Here is a 22,473-nt window from a genome sequence, read left to right on the forward strand (position 1 = left end):
CAACATTGGCAACACTTCTTTTCCCCGAATGAAACATATCTAATGCCTCTCTTTCTCTTCAACCTTTAAGTATACCATGAGATTTGTGGAAATTTACTCCCTGCAAATATATAGGTATAATAGTGGTGCCAGATTGAAACGTCTCACTAGCCATTTATGTCAAAGGGAAGGGGGAATTAAAAATACAATTGAATAGGTTAATTCTCACACGACACATTTATTTTATGTTTCTAATAGGGATAGATGATGTAGAGGGTTACATTTGTCAACAATGCCAGCCAGTGTAGATTTAAACAAATTACTTTAAGGCAAGTAGGCCTACCTTTGAAAGAAAATGTCACCAAACTAAAATATAATAATAATAATTTTTAAATCGGCTGGGCTTGGATGAGAGTCTAATTCAAAGTTAATCATAATATTTTATAATGATTAACACCCTAATTTAGACTCATGGACATCAAGGAGTCGAAAAATTGTTTTGGGAAATGTGCAGCGGTGACACCAATGTTTACTAGTGGGTTGGCAGCTAAATGTGGGTACTTTCTCCAAGTAACAGAACCACTTGGTATACAATGTCGTATGAGAATAAGCAATCACGGACTATTTGAAATGAGTTGATCCACCCACGTAAACAACTCCAAAGATTTTCTGATACAGAAAAAAATACAATGTGGACAATGCATAGGGGAAGATAAAATGTCTCCCAATTGATCTTTTTAATAACAATTTCCATCATTTCAAGACACCGATTTGCTCTGATTTCCTTGGGGGAAAGGTTATATAACAAAATAAATCTATACTGTTGTTTCCATGGATGGTTGAAAAGGTGAGTACAACATGCACCATTATGATTGCAGTAATCAACAAATATTCCCATCATTCTAAAATGGCACACTATCCCCTGTATACTATAAGGAATAGGGTGCCACTTGGGATGCTACCGTTGTTTCGACAAAGACCTAAAAACACGTGGCTATGTTAGAAATATTTATTGTGACTGAAGCAACTGTCAAATACTCAAAAGGCTCTGCCTGAGAACATCCGTTTGAAGCAAAAAAAAGTACTAATAAAATACTCATCTTTTCCATCTTTATATCCGTTGTTGATAAAGTCATTTGTAATAAAGTATGTGTTACTATTATTTACTTTCTTAAAAATCTGAAGCAGTTTTTATCGTGGCATTTTGACACAAAATATCCTCTTGGATATTTACATGGGAAATAAACTTTCTCAAGCATTAAAAACAAGCTTATATTATGGGTTTGCAACAGCATAAAAACAACTTTGTAGAAATAAGGGAGATACATAATTGCATAGCAGATTAGGACATAACTGAACAGTAACTGAGCTTTTTTTTGGTATGGTGCGTTAGGTTTGCTGTGTACTGACGTTCCCCTCTGTATATATACATAATGAAGTATTTCCATTTCAAGTCTGTTCATATTTTCACTCATCCACAGTAGAGAACAGTTTAGAGTCTCTGCACTAAGTCCGTAGGAGTCTTTTCAAGAAAACGATTATACTTTGTCAAAAGTGCCATTTTGCTACATTTATCAGCTGATCCATGGTCTGTCACTGAACACTTACACACACACACAAGTGTGTTAGACACCCCCAACAGCTTTCAGATACTGTGAGTTTTGGTCACATGGACACACACTCACACCCGTAGGGGGATAGACTTGAAAGTAAAAACGCAAGAAGGGGGAAAAGAAAAAGAAAAAATGATGCACTCAAGTTTTATCTGCGTTTTGACATTCCAGCTGGTAAAGCTTTGAAAAGAACAAGCACCATTAGGAAAAGGCCTCCAATGTCCTCCGCTGGGGAGAGAGTTCAGCAGTTTCACCTCGACTCTGCGCTCCCACAAAACGCACGAGAGACAAGACTACATTCAGGCTCTCGCCACTGTTCACAGTCAGTTCACAGTCACTGAAATGTTTTCAGGCTTCGTTTTGCGTTAGTCTCTTTAGTCCTTTCCTCTCTCGTGGGTCAAACGTCTGTTAGTAGGCAAGACACGGGCCTAGTTTTTAATTATTATTATTTTTTAAATCTTTGAGTCCAAAGTCCGAGCACAATATATAAATATACATTTTTAGGAAAACAAGTCTCTTTCATGTTTTTGCCCAACTGAATGGCCAGGAGGGTCCTCACCGCTTCTGCTGTGCGTAGACGGGGTGCGCTAGCGTAACATTCAGAGAGTCATTGTGCTGGACCAGTGACGTGTGCTGATAGTGGAGGACCAGTTCTTTGAGCGAGTTGTACAGGTTGTAAGGTTCGGCAAAGCCAAACCCTGAGGGCGTCTTGTTGATGACACAGTGCTTCACCTCACCTTCCACACTGGAGAGGAGAGACGGAGAAGGAGAGAAACGTCAAGTCATATTCTATTAGGTCAGGTTGTACTTTTTTGTTCCCAGCACACATGACTCTACGACTTGACTAATCATCAAGACCTTGGTCAATCGAGGTTCACTCTAGACATGGTTGAGCTGCAATGTCTACACCTGTTCCTGTAAAGTCTACAGTCTCTGAATTTGTGTTTGCAGTGCCAACGTCAATGTGCTGAACAGTGTAGAAGCAAACAGCTTGACTTCAGGTTGAGGTAAACAGAAAGGGTGTAGGTGCAGCACAGTCTGATCCTTCAAGGGAACACTGTCAAGCTACAGCCATACAAACGCTGAGGTAAATTACATTGCATCAGTAACCAAATGCTGGTAGGGTCATTTCAGGATCAGGTAGATGCTTACATGACTATACTATAGAACGAAAGTAGAATGAGTACAAGGTCTTTATACGTACACAACACTGCAGGCGTAGCATCCTGCCTTGCTGCTGTCTCGGACCAAGAATGTTCCGTCTCTCTTCCCCCGGAGGAGTGCCTCAGCCTGCAGCCGGTTGATGTTGCCCAGCTTCCAGGAGCGCTCGTCGTGGTGCGGGAGGTCCTCATCGTCATCCACCATAGAGTATTGACTGGAGAACATAGATGGACGGAGGGAGTTAGGCACTTAAAGTTTGAAATCAAATGGCAAACTATTTAACAATGGTGCGATGCGATTCCCCATTGCGTGTCCCATAACTTTGCCAACGTTAGATACCAGGAACAGAAAAATGTATGGAAGGTCAGTCTATAATACTCACTCTTCCGTGTTCTCGTTCTTGATTTCCAGCCACTCGTTGAGCTTCTTCTGCCTGACACCCTTCTGGGTCAACCACCTGGAATACAAGAACCATGACAAGACCGATTAGAGACTGGTAGTATCGAGACCTTTACAAGACGTTCCCATCACCAGAAAAATAAAGTTACTTGAATTGATTTGAAACTAGGAGGTGATACTTACATGAGGTACTGATCCCTGGTCTTGCGGAGCTGGATGAGGTCGGGCTTGATGCTGTTCATCCGTTTGTCGATCTCTCTGTAGTCAGCGGCCTGCTTCTTCAGATCCTCCTCCAGACGCCGCTTGCTGTCCACGATCTCACTGATACGAGACTTCAGCTTCTCATAGTTGCCCATGATCCTGAGGAAAACAATCACTCAGTTATGAAGCATTAAGAAGTTGATCAGATAAGAAAACAATGTCCAAATATTTTTTTTTTGGGCAGTTTTTTTGGGGGGTCTAGATCAAGCCCTTACCTCTGGATCTCCTTGTCATTGCCTTCCCTCCTGAACTTCTCAATGTACTCTTTGCTGTACCGCTCTTGCGTTTGGCACTGCTCCTCGAAGATCTTGATGGTTTCGTTGAAGGCTTCGATCGCTGTCCTCTTCATTTGGATTTCCTGGGACGTCCTGGTGTACTCCTCGTAGAGGCGGTCATACTCTCGGTTTTTCTCCTGATACTGCTGGTGGTACTCATGGAGCTTCTTCCCCACAGCCTCGATGTTGTCCTCCTTCACCACCTGATCCTGAGAAGGGGAGGCGAAGAAATGGAGTAGAGCTGTAGATCTACAGTGACTCATTTGCCAAGGCTTTTGAGCTATGACGCATTGTGTGAAAAGTCCTAAACAAATAAAGTTTATGATCATGCTGACGGTTACCTGCTGGTGTTTGGAGACGGGGAATTGCAGCTTGACGTCTAGCTTGGGGTTGTATTGGGCCAGCGACTCATTGCGGTAGTGGTTGATGAGCTCCACCACTGAGTTGAAGGTCAGGGGGTCCGAAAATCCGTATTTCCCATCCCGGTGGAATATCTTGATCAGCTTATTGTTACCCCCTTTTCTGTAAGTGGAGACCAATAGGGAGGGGGGACCAAATAAAAATGAAATATTCAACAAACACTAGTTATAGAGGAGGTGCGAAGTGAGTCTTTTTCGAGGGAAGGAAAAAGACTTACCTCAACGTGAGCGTGTAGTCGCCGTGCATCTTGGTGGAGGCATCACGGACCAAGAACGTACCGTCGGCCGTGTCCCTCAGCTTCTCGTTGACCTCCTCGCGGGAGATGTCTCCCCAGTACCATTCGCCGTCCTGCAGCGCCATGTTGTTGTTCATACCGTTGTTAGTGACAGCAGGGGCTGTGGGTTTGGGCGGCTTGGGAGGTAGGGCTGTATTGTTCGAGAGGGGAGAGAGAGGGCTGCTTAGTTCATGTGATGATGATACAGTCAATTGCCTATTGCATTAAAACAGGAGCATGTCGTTATCAGGAGTGATGTCACCCCTGGCATAGTCTATATAATGTAATGCTAAGCCAGTATGCCAGGGGGGAGCTGAAAGGGGTTGTAGAAATATATTTTACTCTAGCTGCGAGTGGAAAATATTATTCCATTTGCTTAGTGGACGATTAAGAGAGCCATTTGAACCTGATCAAACGTCTGCGGCAGTTAGAACAGTGGTAGGATACTGCTTTCTACCTCCAATCCTTTCCACTTGATTACATTGGGCTGAAAGAAAACCACTGCTCTCCAACATTGAGAGAGAGAGAGCAAGAGAGAGAACGCAAGTGAGAGAGAGAGAAAAAAGAGTGAGTGAGTAAGGGAGAATGGATTACATTCAAGAATTTTTTTTTTAAAAAAGAACCCCCTTCACTCCTCCGTGTTGGGACCTAACCATAAATCGCAACAACGAGAAATCAACCCCATCTGTTGCCCCAATTACGCCGCACACAGATAATCTCTGCCTTTCTGCAAAACGGCCACAAAAAAAGGGAAAAAAATAAATGACACTGCATAATTTCAGATCTAAATGGAGCGCAGCTTTGGGCCTGCAGCTCAAATGCAAAAAGCTGTAAACCATTGCAGAATCATCATGTAAATACTATAACTCAGCCACATATCCACCAATATAACTGTCTGTAGAGAAACCAATGAACCCACCAAGCTCCATGGTCAAAAAAACCTCAGATATCACCACGTTGCGTTGAACACATCCAGTCCCTTCTCTTCCAAATGGTTTCTTCTTAGCAACAGCATTCTCCCTAATGCAAATTCCCCCATTCCTATTTCATGCTGCTAGCACTCAGAATCAATAAGCCCTAATCGCTGCATTGGAATGGTTAATCACACGAATGACTCAGGCTCACTCGATATAGCTGCCACTCTTTCAGAGGAGCAGGCAGGAGGGAGCTGAGCTGAAATGGCAGAAGGCTATTTTTAAACCTACTAGAGCTGCTTCACTCTCTTTGTTCCCCATCTGCCTGCTGTCCTGCTGCAGCGTACCTCAGACTTCAACGTAGCAGGAGAGACACCGAGCCATGGGCATAATATACATATTTATAACATGAGCCATATCCATGGCGATGGAATAATTTATGCAAATGGGCTGTTCCCTTTAGCTGGATTTCACCAAACGCTGGATCTTTCCAACAGCCTACTGGTTGCAGCAGTGCCTAAATCCACGGATCCAGAAGAGGTGATCAGAGATGGCCAGAGGGTATGGCAATGCAGGCAGTAGTTGTGGGCTGACAGCCAAGGTGACATTTCACCGCCACCAGAACTCACCATTTGCCTTAGGAACTTCCTGCGCTGCTGCTAGCCTTAGACCATCGTACCCCCTGCCATACAATGTCTCAGCACGCATTGAGACAGACTTGTCATGCAACACCCAGCGTTAATGAGCTAAGTCAGTTTGCCTACCTGGAGGGTCCATCTCTAGGTAAAATAAAGGTTCAGAATCGACGTCAAACTCGGGTCTCAGACAAGAGTCCTCCAAATCCTCCCATGTTTCAGAGACAGCCTTGTTGCACATTTGAATGATACAATCGTAATCCGTTCTGAATGGAGCCCTGCTCTCTTCGTACGACCACCTCAAAAACCCATTTTAAAAAGCCGTCTTGAAAGGCAGCTTGCCTGCTTCCTTGCTCAGTAATGTGTTACATCACTTACCACAGCCAATTGCGCGGGGGGGGGGGGGGGCTGTCAACAACAACTCCTGCATCTTTCATTTCCTGAAAGCGATGATGTCATTTTGAAAGCTCACTGGCCTTTTCCCATTTTAAGTTGCTGCTGCTATCCCTCAATGTGCACAGTCCCTGTAGTGCAGATCAGTGTCTATATAGACTAGAACACAAACAGGCTAAAATAGCCCTATAATAATCTGTTTAGTACACAGCATCCTTTCCAGAGATAGATCCGACTATAGCTGCTGTGAACATCTTCTCATAGCTCTAACGCAGTTGGAGTGAAACGAATCTGCAGCCTTCTCTCTTTCTCTTTTTGCTCTGTAGCGCTCAGCCCTCCCTCCCGCAGGTTGCTCAATCCCTCCTCCCCGCGCGTGTCGTGTACCGGTTTAGTCCAGCCCACTGTTGGCACAGAGACAAAACCAGCTCTGCTGCTGCTGCGGCACGTAGGCAGGCCAGGCAGAGCAGCTCCACTACACGTCCTAAAGCCTTTGCCCCGGTCACAGCCACCCACTTACCACCACCAGTCACCCGGAGGCTCCAAAATACACCAGTAATTCTCCGGGGGGGGGGGGATTATTGGGCAGAAGAGGGGGGAATGGAGTCTTTCCAAAGGCAGCTTGGGAATGATGAAATAGGCCACATTGACTGAAAGTATACCAGATAAAAGCTTATCGGAATGATAAGGACGACATGTACGCACTAAATCCAAGTAAAGAAAACCCTACATTATTCAACTTGTGCTTCATATTCATGGGCTTATTTATTTTTTGCTCGGTAGTAAATCATTCTGATTGAGGCCTCTAAAATTGCCTCTGAAACGGTACATTCTGCACTGTTGTCCCTAGATAAATCAGCGTGCCGTCCTGACCACACAGAAAGGCGGCAGGGTGATCTATGGGGCCTGTATGAACCAACAGTCTCTAAAAGTACAGCAGCGGAGAGCGAGCGAGCGATGGCTTGAGGAAAACCTGTTCTCCTTGACAGCTCCAGGAGACTGGCCATAAAATAAAAATACATTTTTAAAAAAACCTGTCAGTCTCGTTTCTGTCCCATAGCCTGCTCCACTGTTACCCAGCACATTTATTTTCCATTTTCTATCTGGCCTATTCATCTATCTAGAAAATTCATTGTCTCAAGGTTTTGCTGAAGCCCTTGCATTAGCAATAACCCCTTGAAACGTATCCAGTGTGTCAGATTTGCAACGATTCAAGATCTCAAACTTACGTTGCAAGTTGTGCATGTTCTGGTATAAGGCACCAGTGGTGTGTCTTTTGTTTAAATCTCCCAATAACGGTGTGTAAAATCCAAACAGACAGAGCTCTAGATAGAACTCTCTCAAGTCCTTCTGAAAATGTCCATTCCGTGGCTTAAACAAGATTATTTTACTTTGGTTCTTAGAGAGGTGACGGTCCGTTCAGCGGTACTTAATGAAATCCAGGTAATCCGGTAACTCTCTGGCTTGGCTTGGAGGCAGGTGCTTGCCTGACTGCCTGGCTTGCTCCTTGATCTGACACGGGTGGTGTAACAGTGAGAGGGCTGCGTGCCTCTCTGTACAGCTCCCCCTCCCCCTCCCTCCCTCCCTTCCTCTCTAAATGTTATGCCAGGCTGAGGAGGGCTGTGCGAGTGGGGACCGCTGGTTAAAGAGGAACTGCCTTCAAAAAGCAACAAAACCCTTTGAAAACAACCTATGTGGCATCGATATGAGTCAGAAACCGTTATTCTAGTGCCAAAATTTACCTCAAGGTGTAAATAGGATCATTTTGGTCACAACAGGTATATGAAGGTTGGGCAGTGATTTGACGATTTACATTTCCCCACTAACACAGGGTGAACTGCTGCAGTGATTGCTCTATATCCAATAGCATAGACAGTGAGACAGACCTGCCCAATAGCCAGACCTTGTTTACACATCGCGCATCTTTTAACTTGAGAAATACTGCGCCCACCAAACACCTTAGATGTAAAATAGCTCAACTAAAACATCCTCCAAGAAAATAGTCGAAATTAATGACAGATTTCTTGAGTTACATTAGATTCATTCAGGGGATTTTGAGGAATAGGAAATAGGCTACTTCCAAGACTGAAATGTCCTTTTTCTAATGAGCAACAGAAAAGCACATGTGCCAATCGGCGTGTTCAGTGGCTCTAATGATTAGCTGAGCTGCTGCCTTGCTGTTGACCCTGTCTGCCCACTCTGAAACCTGGCCCTAGTGCCGACTGAAGGGGGGGGGGGTCAGTCTTATGATTAACTCGCACAGGTTCAAATATTTGCTGAGCTGGGCACTTTGGGGGCTGGGAGGGGTGTGTGGAAGGAGCCAGCGGGGAGGGGGGGGTTAGAAGGGTGAGGCAGAGGGGAGAGCAGTGTGGGCCTAGGAAGTAGGAGCAGCCGCCGGGCTAACGCCTCAATCTCACGACAGTGTCATTGCATCAATGATGCGTAAATAAATTCAGCAGTCAAACATTTTTTTCAATATGTAATCCAAACATTTGTGGATGTGTGTAACAAAAGTTCAACATTTCGCCTTTATCCTACTATTTCTGTCCAGTTGACGCATACAATTTCATACGTGTTGAATAAATTCAACACACAGAATGCACTGAAACTGCAAGGCATTGGTTGGTGCAAGGCAAACGCAGCGCTCCATTGGAAATGAATGTACTTCTGGTGTACCAAAACACAATGACGCTGTCAGTCTGATCGTGGTGTAACAAGAGATGCTCTGTGGAACGGACCGAGTTTCCAGCCAACCAAATCTAAGTGGCCTTTGCCTGCTTACTTAAAAATAGGCTCCCAGTAACTGGGAGGAGGCATACAGACACGCACACAGACAGACTATCATTCAGAGAAACACGTATTTGCAGACAGTACACATACCCACACTTTCGTAGAAAGTCTCACACGTGCTCTCAGAAGATCCCCACGTACACACGGGTGGTGTTAAACACAACTGAAAGCCAAACTGCTCCCCACCGAGTCCAACCTACCTGGTATGTATGTGTGTTTCACATAGTGTGTGTGTGTGTGTGTGTGTGTGTGTGTGTTCGACACAGGAAGGGACCTGGCTGGTTCAGCAGAGAGAGAAGTCAAAGCGTGCGGTGTTGAGTGTTCGTGCTCGTCCTTGCCCACCAGCCCGCCCACCTCCCCCGTCGGCCCATTGCTCCTGCAGGTGTGAACTACAGACAGCAGCCCGAGCGAGATGGATGTTAGAAATAGGCCCCGACAGATAATAAAACTTTTTAAAACAGTGACAGCCAGGCAATGGGCCCCCGGGCTGCCTAAAGGCTGTTTCAAGAACACAACCGTGCCACGCAACATTGTGCACTCCCACACGAGAACGCTAGCTTAGTCCACACCCCACCGATTATGTGAAATAAATAAATAAATAAATAAATATATAAATATATATATATATATAAATATATATATATATAATAGCTTTTCCCACAATATGGTTTCATTCCGTCACAACCTGAATTGATGAAATGTTCAAACTTTAGTTCTGTGTATTAGTGGCCACGGTACAAAGTCTAACATAATTAAAACCGATGGTTCTTCTGTGCACAGCACGTTTGATGGAATCCACCTAAAAAAAAACGCTACATCAACTATTTACTTTGATCTCAACAAGCCACTGATTTCCTGTTCAAAAGGGGAAGGTGGCTCTACCCTCGGCACCAAACCAAAAATGAACACAACCCCTTCTTACACAACACAGTTTAAGATCCCATTATTGAGGCTATGGGTTAAAGAGACACTTTAGGATGTTGGCAATTAAGCATGTTATCTGCTTCCCCAGAGTCACATGAACTTGTGGATACAATTTTTGTGTCTCTGCATCCTGTATGAAGGATGTTAGAAGTAGTTTTGCGAGCCAATGCTAACCAGCGTTAGCGCAACGACTGGATGTCCATGGGTATCGAACTAACAGTTATGCAATTTGCAGAAACATTGAAGTGGTATCCACGAGTTCATCCCAATCCCTTTATCCCTGCAGCCTTAGTCTAAGATACAGTGCTTTTGGAAAGTATTCAGACCCCTTGACTTGTTTCACATTTTATTCAAAAATGTCATTTTATTTGATTCTAAAATTGATTCAATAGTTCTTTCCCCCCTCATCAATCTACACACAATATCCTATAATGACAAAGCCAAAACAGGTTTATAGACATTTTTGCAAAAACAAAAAACAAACCTGAAATCTCACATTTACATACGTATTCAGACCCTTTACTCAGTACTTTGTTGAAGCACCTTTCAGCGATTACAGCCTTGTCTTCTTGGGTATGACGCTACAAGCTTGGCACACCTGTATTTGGGGGAGTTTCTCCCATTCTGCTCTGCAGATCCTTTCAAGCTCTGTCAGATTGGATGGGGAGCGTCACTGCACAGTTATTTTCAGGTCTCTCCAGAGATGTTCAAGTGGGTTCAAGTCCGGGCTCTGGCTGGGCCACTCGAGGATATTCAGAGACCTGCGTTGTCTTGGCTGTGTGATTAGGGTCGTAGTCCTGTTGGAAGGTGGACCTCCGCCTGAGTCTGAGGTTCTGAGCCATCTGGAGCAGTTTTGTCATCAAGGATTTCTCTGTACTTTGCTCCATTCATCTTTCCCTTGATCCTGACTAGTCTCCCAGTCCCTGCCTCTGAAAAACGCCACCACCATGCTACACCGTAGGGATGGTTCCAGGTTTCCTCCAGAAGTGACGATTGGCATTCAGGCCAAAATAGTTCAATCTTCGTTTCATCAGAGAATCTTGTTCCTCATTGTCAGAGTCCTTTAGGTTCCTTTTGGCAAACTACAAGCAGGCTGTCATGTGCCTTTTACAGAGGAGTGGCTTTCGTCTGGCCACTCTACCATAAAGGCCTGATTGGTGGGGTGCTGTAGAGATTGTTGTCCTTCTGGATGGTTCTCCCATCTCCAAAGAGGAACTCTAAAGCTCTGTCAGAGTGACTATTGGGTTCTTGATCGGAGGTGATCAAGGCCCTTCTCCCCCGATTGCTCAGTTTGGCTGGGCGGCCAGCTCTAGGAAGAGTCTTGGTGGTTCCTAATTTCTTCCATTTAAGAATGGAGGAGGCCACTGTGTTCAGGTGGACTCCAATCAAGTTGTTGAAACATCGATGATCAATGGAAACAGGATGTCATTATGGGGTATTGATAAGGATTTGAAATTATTTAATACATTTTAGAACAAGGCTGTAAAGTAACAACATTTGGAAAAAGTCAAGGGGTCTGCATACTTTCGGAATACACTGTATATTTATCCATTTGCATAACTGTTAGTTAGATACCATGGACTTCCAGTCATTGAGCTAATGGTAGTTAGCATTGACTCGCGAAATTGCCTCTAACATACTTGACAGAGGGGAAGCTCATCTGACTCCGGGGGAAGTAGATAAAGAGGCTCATTACCAAAATCTCAGGAGAATGCTTTGCAGGTTCCAACGCTAAGTATACACAAAGCAAACCAAATGCTAGGTTTGATCCAATGGAAAATAATGTGTTTAATAAAAGGTTTTAATATTAATATTTTAATATTGGTTTGTAGTCATTTGCCGTGGTATATCAAAAACAGCGTAGTGATATTTAAAACATAAATTTTTTATAAAAATTGAAGTAGCGATTTTTGTCCCACAATAGTGACCTGTTTGTGCACAGTGCAGTGTGATTATGTAGTCTTAACTTTCTATAACACAGTACAGCACATGAACGTAAATCTCTTTCACAGAGGCAAGGATGGGCATTAGTTTCTTTAGCTTTAAATATAGAACTGAGATACAGAGACAATCACTCTATAGCTCTGCATACACCCCCAACCAGAAGAGCATACTACATGCATACTACATGCTGAATAACAGAAGAGAGGAATGTGAGTTCTTACCTGGAGCAGCCTGGGCTTCTGTCCATTCGCTGGTCACAAGGGTCTCGATGATCTTGATGTGAGCATCTGGGCTGGGCTCACAGCTGATGATTTGAACAAGTAGAAGAAAGAAGAAAAAAGGACGAAATGAAAGTCATGATTCGGTGATTTTCCAGGCAGCTGACTGGCCCTGCTGCTCTGGTTAATCTGTGCATGGTCTCTCTCTCTCGGTCTCTAACTGATGGGACTTCCAGCCCGGCTCCTTTAATTGCTACATCACAGCTTCCCAACCTAATCTTTTCACAGCCAGTCAGCGTGCGTCAGTCAGTCAGCGCGCATCAGTCAGCGTGTGTGCGTCAGTCAGTCAGCGTGTGTGCGTCAGTCAGTCAGCGTGTGTGCGTCAGTCAGTCAGCGTGTGTGCGTCAGTCAGTCAGCGTGCGTGCGTGCGTCAGTCAGCGTGCGTGCGTGCGTCAGTCAGCGTGCGTGAGTCAGTCAGCGTGCGTGCGTCAGTCAGTGTGCGTGCGTGCGTCAGTCAGTGTGCGTGCGTGCGTCAGTCAGTCAGTGTGCGTGCGTGCGTCAGTCAGTCAGCGTGCGTGCGTCAGTCAGTCAGTCAGCGTGCGTGCGTGCGTCAGTCAGTCAGCGTGCGTGCGTGCGTCAGTCAGTCAGTCAGTCAGTCAGTCAGTCAGTCAGTCAGCGTGCGCGCGTCAGTCAGTCAGCGTGCGCGCGTCAGTCAGTCAGCGCGCGTCAGTCAGTCAGTCAGCGTGCGTGCGTGCGTCAGTCAGTCAGCGTGCGTCAGTCAGTCAGCGTGCGTCAGTCAGTCAGCGTGCGTCAGTCAGTCAGCGTGCGTCAGTCAGTCAGCGTGCGTCAGTCAGTCAGCGTGCGTCAGTCAGTCAGCGTGCGTGCGTCAGTCAGTCAGTCAGCGTGCGTCAGTCAGCGTGCGTCAGTCAGCGTGCGTCAGTCAGCGTGCGTCAGTCAGCGTGCGTCAGTCAGCGTGCGTCAGTCAGCGTGCGTCAGTCAGCGTGCGTCAGTCAGTCAGCGTGCGTCAGTCAGTCAGCGTGCGTCAGTCAGTCAGCGTGCGTCAGTCAGTCAGCGTGCGTCAGTCAGTCAGCGTGCGTCAGTCAGTCAGCGTGCGTCAGTCAGTCAGCGTGCGTCAGTCAGTCAGCGTGCGTCAGTCAGTCAGCGTGCGTGCGTCAGTCAGTCAGTCAGCGTGCGTCAGTCAGTCAGCGTGCGTCAGTCAGCGTGCGTCAGTCAGCGTGCGTCAGTCAGTCAGTCAGCGTGCGTCAGTCAGTCAGCGTGCGTCAGTCAGTCAGCGTGCGTCAGTCAGTCAGCGTGCGTCAGTCAGTCAGTGTGCGTCAGTTAGTCAGCGTGCGTCAGTCAGTCAGTGTGCGTCAGTCAGTGCATCAGTCAGCGTCAGTCAGTCAGTCAGTGCGTCAGTCAGTGCATCAGTCAGCGTGCGTCAGTGCATCAGTCAGTCAGTCAGCGTGCGTCAGTGCATCAGTCAGTCAGTCAGCGTGCGTCAGTGCATCAGTCAGTGCGTCAGTGCATCAGTCAGTGCGTCAGTCAGTCAGTCAGCGTGCGTCAGTCAGTCAGTCAGTGCGTCAGTCAGTGCGTCAGTCAGCGTGCGTCAGTCAGTCAGCGTGCGTCAGTCAGTCAGCGTGCGTGCGTCAGTCAGCGTGCGTGCGTCAGTCAGCGTGCGTGCGTCAGTCAGTCAGTCAGCGTGCGTCAGTCAGTCAGCGTGCGTGCGTCAGTCAGTCAGCGTGCGTGCGTCAGTCAGTCAGCGTGCACCAGTCAGTCAGCGTGCGTCAGTCAGTGCGTCAGTCAGTCAGCGTGCGCCAGTCAGCGTGCGCCAGTCAGTCAGTCAGCGTGCGCCCGTCAGTCAGTCAGCGTGCGCCCGTCAGTCAGTCAGCGTGCGCCCGTCAGTCAGTCAGCGTGCGCCCGTCAGTCAGTCAGCGTGCGCCCGTCAGTCAGTCAGCGTGCGCCCGTCAGTCAGTCAGCGTGCGCCCGTCAGTCAGTCAGCGTGCGCCCGTCAGTCAGTCAGCGTGCGCCCGTCAGTCAGTCAGCGTGCGCCCGTCAGTCAGTCAGCGTGCGCCCGTCAGTCAGTCAGCGTGCGCCCGTCAGTCAGTCAGCGTGCGCCCGTCAGTCAGTCAGCGTGCGTCAGTGTGCCTGTCTGTCTCTTCCACCCACCTGGCAGCCTGCTGTCTGAAGAGCACCGGGCTGAAGATCTCACCGAGCGTGCGGGAGCTGAGCAGGTTCTTGGGTGCATTGTGACACACCCGGGACCAGTGGCGCAGCAGGCAGTGGAAGGTGAGCCAGTACTGGGCCGGAAGGCTGGGTGCGCTGGCGATGTGACGCAGCTGCTGGGCACACTCCTCAGGGCTCTGCACCTCTGTGGGACACACACACACACACGTCAGAGAAGAAGGAATGTCACACTGACAAAACCCTTCCAAAAGCTCCCTCAGTTGTAGCTACAGATGTGTGAGGCGAGCAGGCTTCCCTTCGACCAATGGGGTGGCGGGAAGAAGAAAAAAAGAGCCCTGTGTGCAGTCGTCGGGTTAGAAAACCACATTGAGATTGTGTGTGCTCGACAATGAGTGAGGAGTGCAAGGTACACTTGCAGATGATTGGCTAGCACTGAGATGTGGGAGATAAACCCTGAGGCTTATTTTAGTTGCTATTAACCACAGATATCCTGTCTCTGGCCATGTGACAGAACGATAATCCAGCGAGCACTGAAGAACAGAACAAAGGAAGGGAGGGAGAAGGAGAGAACCCACGACAGATGTAGAGATACAGAGAAGGGAGGGACAGAGGTTCAAAAGGCGAGAGAGAGAGAAAGAGAAAGACAGACAACCCAAGACAGAGAGCGATCCTAAGAAATGGGGGAAGGGAGAAAGAGAGCGATAGAGAAAGAGATAGTGTGTCTCTCTCTCTGTGTAAGGGCCAACGGGTGGATATTGACACTAGGCTCTAGGTCCTCTGGGTACCCTCTCCAATCTCAAAGTACAGAGTGTTCCATCGTCCAGCCAATGGAAGATTAGGTTAGGACTGCTGTGTACCTTTGGGTTGGGGTAAGGCCCAAATATTCAGCATTATTGCTGAGACCTACAAACAAATGTCAACCTCTAACCAACATGCTGATTTTGACTCGACCCACTTTCGAGTAAAACAGCAAGGAAACAGTGGGTGCTATAAAATAATGGTTGTAATCATGTGGTGTATTCTGACGAGAGTAAATGGCAGTGTTTACAGTGTGTGTGTGTGTGTGTGTGTGTACCTTGGGCGGTGTGGACCAGCTGAGTGTAAATGGCTGGTAGGATGACAGGCTGGGGAAGGTCCTGCAGGTACCGACTCAGACCGTCACACAACATCTGCAGGTCCATCTGGTCCAGGTCTGCTGAGGGAGGATCTGAACACAACACATACATTTGCTCAAGGTCTAACTGCTTTTTATATAAAAAACACACTTTGTTGTTGTTTTTTAAATAAAAATACATTGAATTTGGGTGGAAATAAGTGAAGAAGATGAATTCCGCTCACCAGTGTCAAAGCACTGTCTGACATCTAGTCCACCACCGGCTGTGAAGGTCCTGTACAGAGTTGGATTGTCCAGACCTACGCCAAATCAAGGAGCACATGATACCACTAGCTAAAATGCAATTACTTTGATTCCTGGAAAGTCCATAAAATCACAGAGAAAAAATATATATTTTTAAATGTTTTATTTAACCTTAATTTAACTAGGCACGTCAGTAAAGAACACATTCTTATTTACAATGATGGACTAGGAACAGTGCCTGCCTTGTTCAGTGCCTGCCTTGTTCAGTGCCTGCCTTGTTCAGGGGCAGAAAGACAGATTTTTACCTCGTCAGCTCTGGGATTCGTACTAGCAACCTATCGGTTACTAGTCCAACGCTCTAACCACTAGGCTACCTGCCGCCCCCAACTAATTGAAATCATGTTGTTGATAAACAAGCAGTGAATCTTCTAGAATGCAAATATAGGCCATTTTTTTCATTAGTCCGGTGTGTACTGGCCAGCTCAGCTCACCTTTCTTCTCAATGGCCTCCAGCAGCCTGGCAAGCATGGGGGGAGCCGTCTCTGGGAGGCAAAACTGCTCTGTCAGGTCCAGTAGGGCTGAGCCTGGAAGACGAGAAGAAGAGAGGAAGTGGTTTTAGTTTGTCATTTTCACTTAACAAGGTCATCTTCAGGATTCAATAGGTAACAAAACGGTGAAGGCTAAGAGAAAGACGGACTGGGAGGGTATGAGTTGGAGGTTAGTTGGGGTCAATTTAATTTAAAACGTATCAGGAAGTGAATTGAAATTCAGTATTTTTTTTTTAATGTATTTTTTTTTTTTTTTTTTTTTTTTTTAAATCGCCCAACCCTTGTTTATCCAAGCCCTTGTTGGTTATATGCAAGAGTCAATCTCTCCCACCCTCTAACAAGACACAAAGGGGTCCATTTTGGGCTTCCACACTTCAGTCCCACCACCAAGTTGGCCTCCATCCCCACCCCTCAGGCAAGCTGTTAATATATTAATCCCACTTTGCCATGCGTTCACATGGTGGGCAGAGAGCGGCTGTGCCTTTCAACTGGGCAGGAAGGGCGATTTGGGACTGGAGCGCAACTTCAAAAGGGTATAGAAGACACCAGACCAAAGGAGTGGTGGAGAGACCAAAAGACAACCGACCGATTCAGGTTAGAGAGGGGCTGAGCAGTAGATACCATTCAGGTTACGCTGGGTTGGACCAAGCAAACACCCAGTGATATGCATGAGCCAAGCCAGGTCTGAGGAAAGCCAGGTCTGAGGAAAGCCAGGTCTTAGCCAAGCCAGGTCTGAGGAAAGCCAGGTCTGAGGAAAGCCAGGTCTTAGCCAAGCCAGGTCTGAGGAAAGCCAGGTCTGAGGAAAGCCAGGTCTGAGGAAAGCCAGGTCTGAGGAAAGCCAGGTCTGAGCCAAGCCAGGTCTGAGCCAAACCAGGTCTGAGGAAAGCCAGGTCTGAGGAAAGCCAGGTCTGAGCCAAGCCAGGTCTGAGCCAAGCCAGGTCTGAGCCAAGCCAGGTCTGAGCCAAGCCAGGTCTGAGCCAAGCCAGGTCTGAGCCAAGCCAGGTCTGAGCCAAGCCAGGTCTGAGCCAAGCCAGGTCTGAGCCAAGCCAGGTCTGAGCCAAGCCAGGTCTGAGCCAAGCCAGGTCTGAGCCAAGCCAGGTCTGAGCCAAGCCAGGTCTGAGGAAAGCCAGGTCTGAGGAAAGCCAGGTCTGAGGAAAGCCAGGTCTGAGGAAAGCCAGGTCTGAGGAAAGCCAGGTCTGAGGAAAGCCAGGTCTGAGGAAAGCCAGGTCTGAGGAAAGCCAGGTCTGAGCCAAGCCAGGTCTGAGCCAAGCCAGGTCTGAGCCAAGCCAGGTCTGAGCCAAGCCAGGTCTGAGCCAAGCCAGGTCTGAGCCAAGCCAGGTCTAGCCAGGTTTTTTTTTTTCTTTCTTTCTTCTTCTCATTAAATCTTAGCATTCAGGTGTGGTGGACATGAAAGGCTCCGGGGGCTGGCACAGATTTTATTTGGATTTGCAAAAAAGGTTATTTTTAAAAAAGGTCACTTTTCTGAAAGGCCCAACTGTTCGAAGCTTTGAGTCTGCAGTTTCAAATGCAGACAACCATGAATGGAGACCCTTTTACATTTACTTCCCCCCCCCCCTCTCTCTCTCCCTCTACCCTGAAATTGTTTAACTTTTTTGTAAACGGGCATGAAAGTGGGCATCTAGCATAGCCATCTACGGATACATGCCGGTCATTAGCCTGGAAACGTTCGCTCCCCCAGGAGGCTGCTTGCTAGGCTAAATAATGATCTGCCATATGTATTGCCATGTCCTCGTTTCACACCGGACACTGTGAATTTAAAATGAAAAACTCTGTCCGGTTGAGTGTGAACCGACTGGATCAGAAGAGAGAGAAACCTTTAACCACCAAACATGCTCTCCCGTGTCGGCTCAAGACAACGGTCATCTGGAAATAATTACTGTGTGGAACGCGCCACACGGACCAAAACAAAAAGAGGAGCGGGATTCTCAGAAGCAGTGAACTTTGAGCTAAAGGAACGCCAACGTTCCCCCAAATAGAGAGCTAGACATCCATCCCTGTCCAGAACGACATCCTACACTGCTGTCCTCCCTTCACTGCCAAAGCCCGACCAGCCTTGGCCTCCCGCTTCTGGGAAACTCACTTCACAATCTGGGGCTAAATTTACACCGGGCCCCATCGCTACAGAAAGTCCACCGGGCCCCATCACTACAGAAAGTCCACCGGGCCCCATCGCTACAGGAAGTCCACCGGGCCCCATCGCTACAGGAAGTCCACCGGGCCCCATCGCTACAGAAAGTCCACCGGGCCCCAACGCTACAGAAAGTCCACCGGGCCCCATCGCTACAGAAAGTCCACCGGGCCCCATCGCTACAGAAAGTCCACCGGGCCCCATCGCTACAGAAAGTCCACAGAGCGAGAAAGAGAGCGAGACACACAGAGCGAGACACACGGAGCGAGAGAGCGAGACACACGGAGCGAGAGAGCGAGACACACGGAGCGAGAGAGCGAGACACACGGAGCGAGAGAGCGAGACACACAGAGCGAGACACACAGAGCGAGACACACAGAGCGAGAGAGCGAGACACAGAGCGAGACACACAGAGCGAGAGAGCGAGACACACAGAGCGAGACACACAGAGCGAGACACACAGAGCGAGACACAGAGCGAGACACAGAGCGAGACACAGAGCGAGACACAGAGCGAGACACAGAGCGAGACACAGAGCGAGAGAGCGAGACACAGAGCGAGAGAGCGAGACACAGAGCGAGAGAGCGAGACACAGAGCGAGAGAGCGAGACACAGAGCGAGAGAGCGAGACACAGAGCGAGAGAGCGAGACACAGAGCGAGAGAGCGAGACACAGAGCGAGAGAGCGAGACACAGAGCGAGAGAGCGAGACACAGAGCGAGAGAGCGAGACACAGAGCGAGAGAGCGAGACACACGGAGCGAGACACACGGAGCGAGACACACGGAGTGAGACACACGGAGCGAGACACACGGAGCGAGAGAGCGAGACACACAGAGCGAGACACACAGAGCGAGACACACAGAGTGAGAGAGCGAGACACACAGAGCGAGACACACAGAGTGAGAGAGCGAGACACAGAGCGAGACACAGAGCGAGAGAGCGAGACACACAGAGCGGGAGAGCGAGAGAGCGAGACAGAGCGAGAGAGCGAGACAGAGCGAGAGAGCGAGACAGAGCGAGAGAGCGAGACAGAGTGAGACACACAGAGCGAGAGAGCGAGACACACAGAGCGAGAGAGCGAGACACACAGAGCGAGAGAGCGAGACACAGAGCGAGAGAGAGAGACACAGAGCGAGAGAGCGAGACACAGAGCGAGAGAGCGAGACACAGAGCGAGAGAGCGAGACACAGAGCGAGAGAGCGAGACACAGAGCGAGAGAGCGAGACACAGAGCGAGAGAGCGAGACACAGAGCGAGAGAGCGAGACACATAGCGAGAGAGCGAGACACAGAGCGAGAGAGCGAGACACACGGAGCGAGACACACGGAGCGAGACACACGGAGCGAGAGAGCGAGACACACAGAGCGAGACACACAGAGCGAGACACACAGAGTGAGAGAGCGAGACACACAGAGCGAGACACACAGAGCGAGAGAGCGAGACACACAGAGCGGGAGAGCGAGAGAGCGAGACAGAGTGAGACACACAGAGCGAGAGAGCGAGACACAGAGCGAGAGAGCGAGACACAGAGCGAGAGAGCGAGACACAGAGCGAGAGAGCGAGACACAGAGCGAGAGAGCGAGACACAGAGCGAGAGAGCGAGACACAGAGCGAGACACACAGAGCGAGAGAGCGAGACACACGGAGCGAGACACACGGAGCGAGACACACGGAGCGAGAGAGCGAGACACAGAGCGAGAGAGCGAGACACACAGAGCAAGAGAGCGAGACACAGAGCGAGAGAGCGAGAGAGCGAGACACAGAGCGAGAGAGCGAGACACAGAGCGAGAGAGCGAGACACAGAGCGAGAGAGCGAGACACAGAACGAGAGAGCGAGAGAGCAAGACACACAGAGCGAGACACACAGAGCGAGAGAGCGAGACACAGAGCGAGAGAGCGAGACACACAGACAGAGCGAGAAACAGAGCGAGAGAGCGAGACACAGAGCGAGACACACAGAGCGAGAGAGCAAGACACAGAGCGAGAGAGAGAGCGAGACACAGAGCGAGAGAGCGAGACAGAGCGAGAGAGCGAGACACAGAGCGAGACACAGAGCGAGAGAGCGAGACAGAGGGAAAGAGCGAGACACATAGCGAGACACAGAGTGAGAGAGAGCGAGACACACAGAGCGAGACGGAGAGAGAGACCGAGCGAGCGAGAGACAGAGCGAGAGACAGATCGAGAGAGCGAGAAAAACAAAGCGAGAGAGACACACACACACAGGACGAGAGACAGAGCGAGAGAGACACACACACAGAGCGAGAGAGAGACACACACACAGAGCGAGAGAGAGACACACACACAGAGCGAGAGAGAGACACACACACAGAGCGAGAGAGAGATACACACACAGAGCGAGAGACAGAGCGAGAGAGACACACACACAGCGAGAGAGAGACACACACACAGAGCGAGAGAGAGATACACACACAGAGCGAGAGAGCGAGACACACACACAGAGCGAGACACACACACAGAGCGAGAGAGCGAGACACACACACAGGGCGAGAGAGCGAGACACACACACACAGGGCGAGAGAGACACACACACACAGGGCGAGAGAGACACACACACACAGGGCGAGAGAGACACACACACACACAGGGCGAGAGAGACACACACACACAGGGCGAGAGAGACACACACACACACACACAGGGCGAGAGAGACACACACACACACAGGGCGAGAGAGACACACACACACACACAGGGCGAGAGAGACACACACACACACAGGGCGAGAGAGACACACACACACACAGGGCGAGAGAGACACACACACACACAGGGCGAGAGAGACACACACACAGGGCGAGAGAGACACACACACAGGGCGAGAGAGACACACACACAGGGCGAGAGAGACACACACACAGGGCGAGAGAGACACACACACACACAGGGCGAGAGAGACACACACACACACACACACAGACACACACAGTGCGAGAGAGACACACACACACACACACACAGACACACACAGGGCGAGAGAGACACACACACACACACACAGGGCGAGAGAGACACACACACACACACACACACAGGGCGAGAGAGACACACACACACAGGGCGAGAGAGACACACACACACACACACAGGGCGAGAGAGACACACACACACACACACACAGGGCGAGAGAGACACACACACACACACAGGGCGAGAGAGACACACACACACACACACACACACACACACACACACAGGGCGAGAGAGACACACACACACACACACACACACAGGGCGAGAGAGACACACACACACACACACAGGGCGAGAGAGACACACACACACACACAGGGCGAGAGAGACACACACACACACACACAGGGCGAGAGATACACACACACAGGGCGAGAGACACACACACACAGGGCGAGAGAGAAACACACACACACAGGGCGAGAGAGACACACACACACACAGGGCGAGAGAGACACACACACACACACAGGGCGAGAGAGACACACACACACACAGGGCGAGAGAGACACACACACACACAGGGCGAGAGAGACACACACACACACAGGGCGAGAGAGACACACACACACACACACAGGGCGAGAGAGACACACACACACACACACAGGGCGAGAGAGACACACACACACACACACACACAGGGCGAGAGAGACACACACACACACACACAGGGCGAGAGAGACACACACACACACACACACACACAGGGCGAGAGAGACACACACACACAGGGCGAGAGAGACACACACACACACACACACACAGGGCGAGAGAGACACACACACACACACAGGGCGAGAGATACACACACACAGGGCGAGAGACACACACACACAGGGCGAGAGAGACACACACACACACAGGGCGAGAGAGACACACACACACACAGGGCGAGAGAGAGACACACACACACACAGGGCGAGAGAGACACACACACACACACACACAGGGCGAGAGAGACACACACACACACACACACAGGGCGAGAGAGACACACACACACACACACACACAGGGCGAGAGAGACAGACACACACACACAGG

General features: G+C 49.1%; 1 protein-coding gene across 1 annotated transcript in view; it reads right to left on the bottom strand.

Moving 5' to 3' along the window:
* Window positions 1–974: 974 nt before the first annotated feature.
* The window catches only part of LOC139387946 (phosphatidylinositol 3-kinase regulatory subunit alpha-like), a 52,313-nt gene continuing 30,814 nt past the window's right edge, over window positions 975–22,473 (bottom strand). The window contains exons 3-14 of the mRNA XM_071134343.1: window positions 16,230–16,322; window positions 15,720–15,794; window positions 15,457–15,588; window positions 14,364–14,565; window positions 12,201–12,283; window positions 4,326–4,533; window positions 4,030–4,210; window positions 3,629–3,897; window positions 3,336–3,512; window positions 3,136–3,210; window positions 2,797–2,967; window positions 975–2,337 (exon numbers count right to left, since the gene is read on the bottom strand). Coding sequence (XP_070990444.1) covers window positions 2,148–2,337; window positions 2,797–2,967; window positions 3,136–3,210; window positions 3,336–3,512; window positions 3,629–3,897; window positions 4,030–4,210; window positions 4,326–4,533; window positions 12,201–12,283; window positions 14,364–14,565; window positions 15,457–15,588; window positions 15,720–15,794; window positions 16,230–16,322 — 1,856 coding nt within the window. The 3' untranslated portion in view covers window positions 975–2,147. The remainder of the gene's footprint in view (window positions 2,338–2,796; window positions 2,968–3,135; window positions 3,211–3,335; window positions 3,513–3,628; window positions 3,898–4,029; window positions 4,211–4,325; window positions 4,534–12,200; window positions 12,284–14,363; window positions 14,566–15,456; window positions 15,589–15,719; window positions 15,795–16,229; window positions 16,323–22,473) is intronic.

The sequence above is a fragment of the Oncorhynchus clarkii genome, chromosome 29 (assembly GCF_045791955.1).
Source record: "Oncorhynchus clarkii lewisi isolate Uvic-CL-2024 chromosome 29, UVic_Ocla_1.0, whole genome shotgun sequence".
Taxonomy (NCBI): domain Eukaryota; kingdom Metazoa; phylum Chordata; class Actinopteri; order Salmoniformes; family Salmonidae; genus Oncorhynchus; species Oncorhynchus clarkii.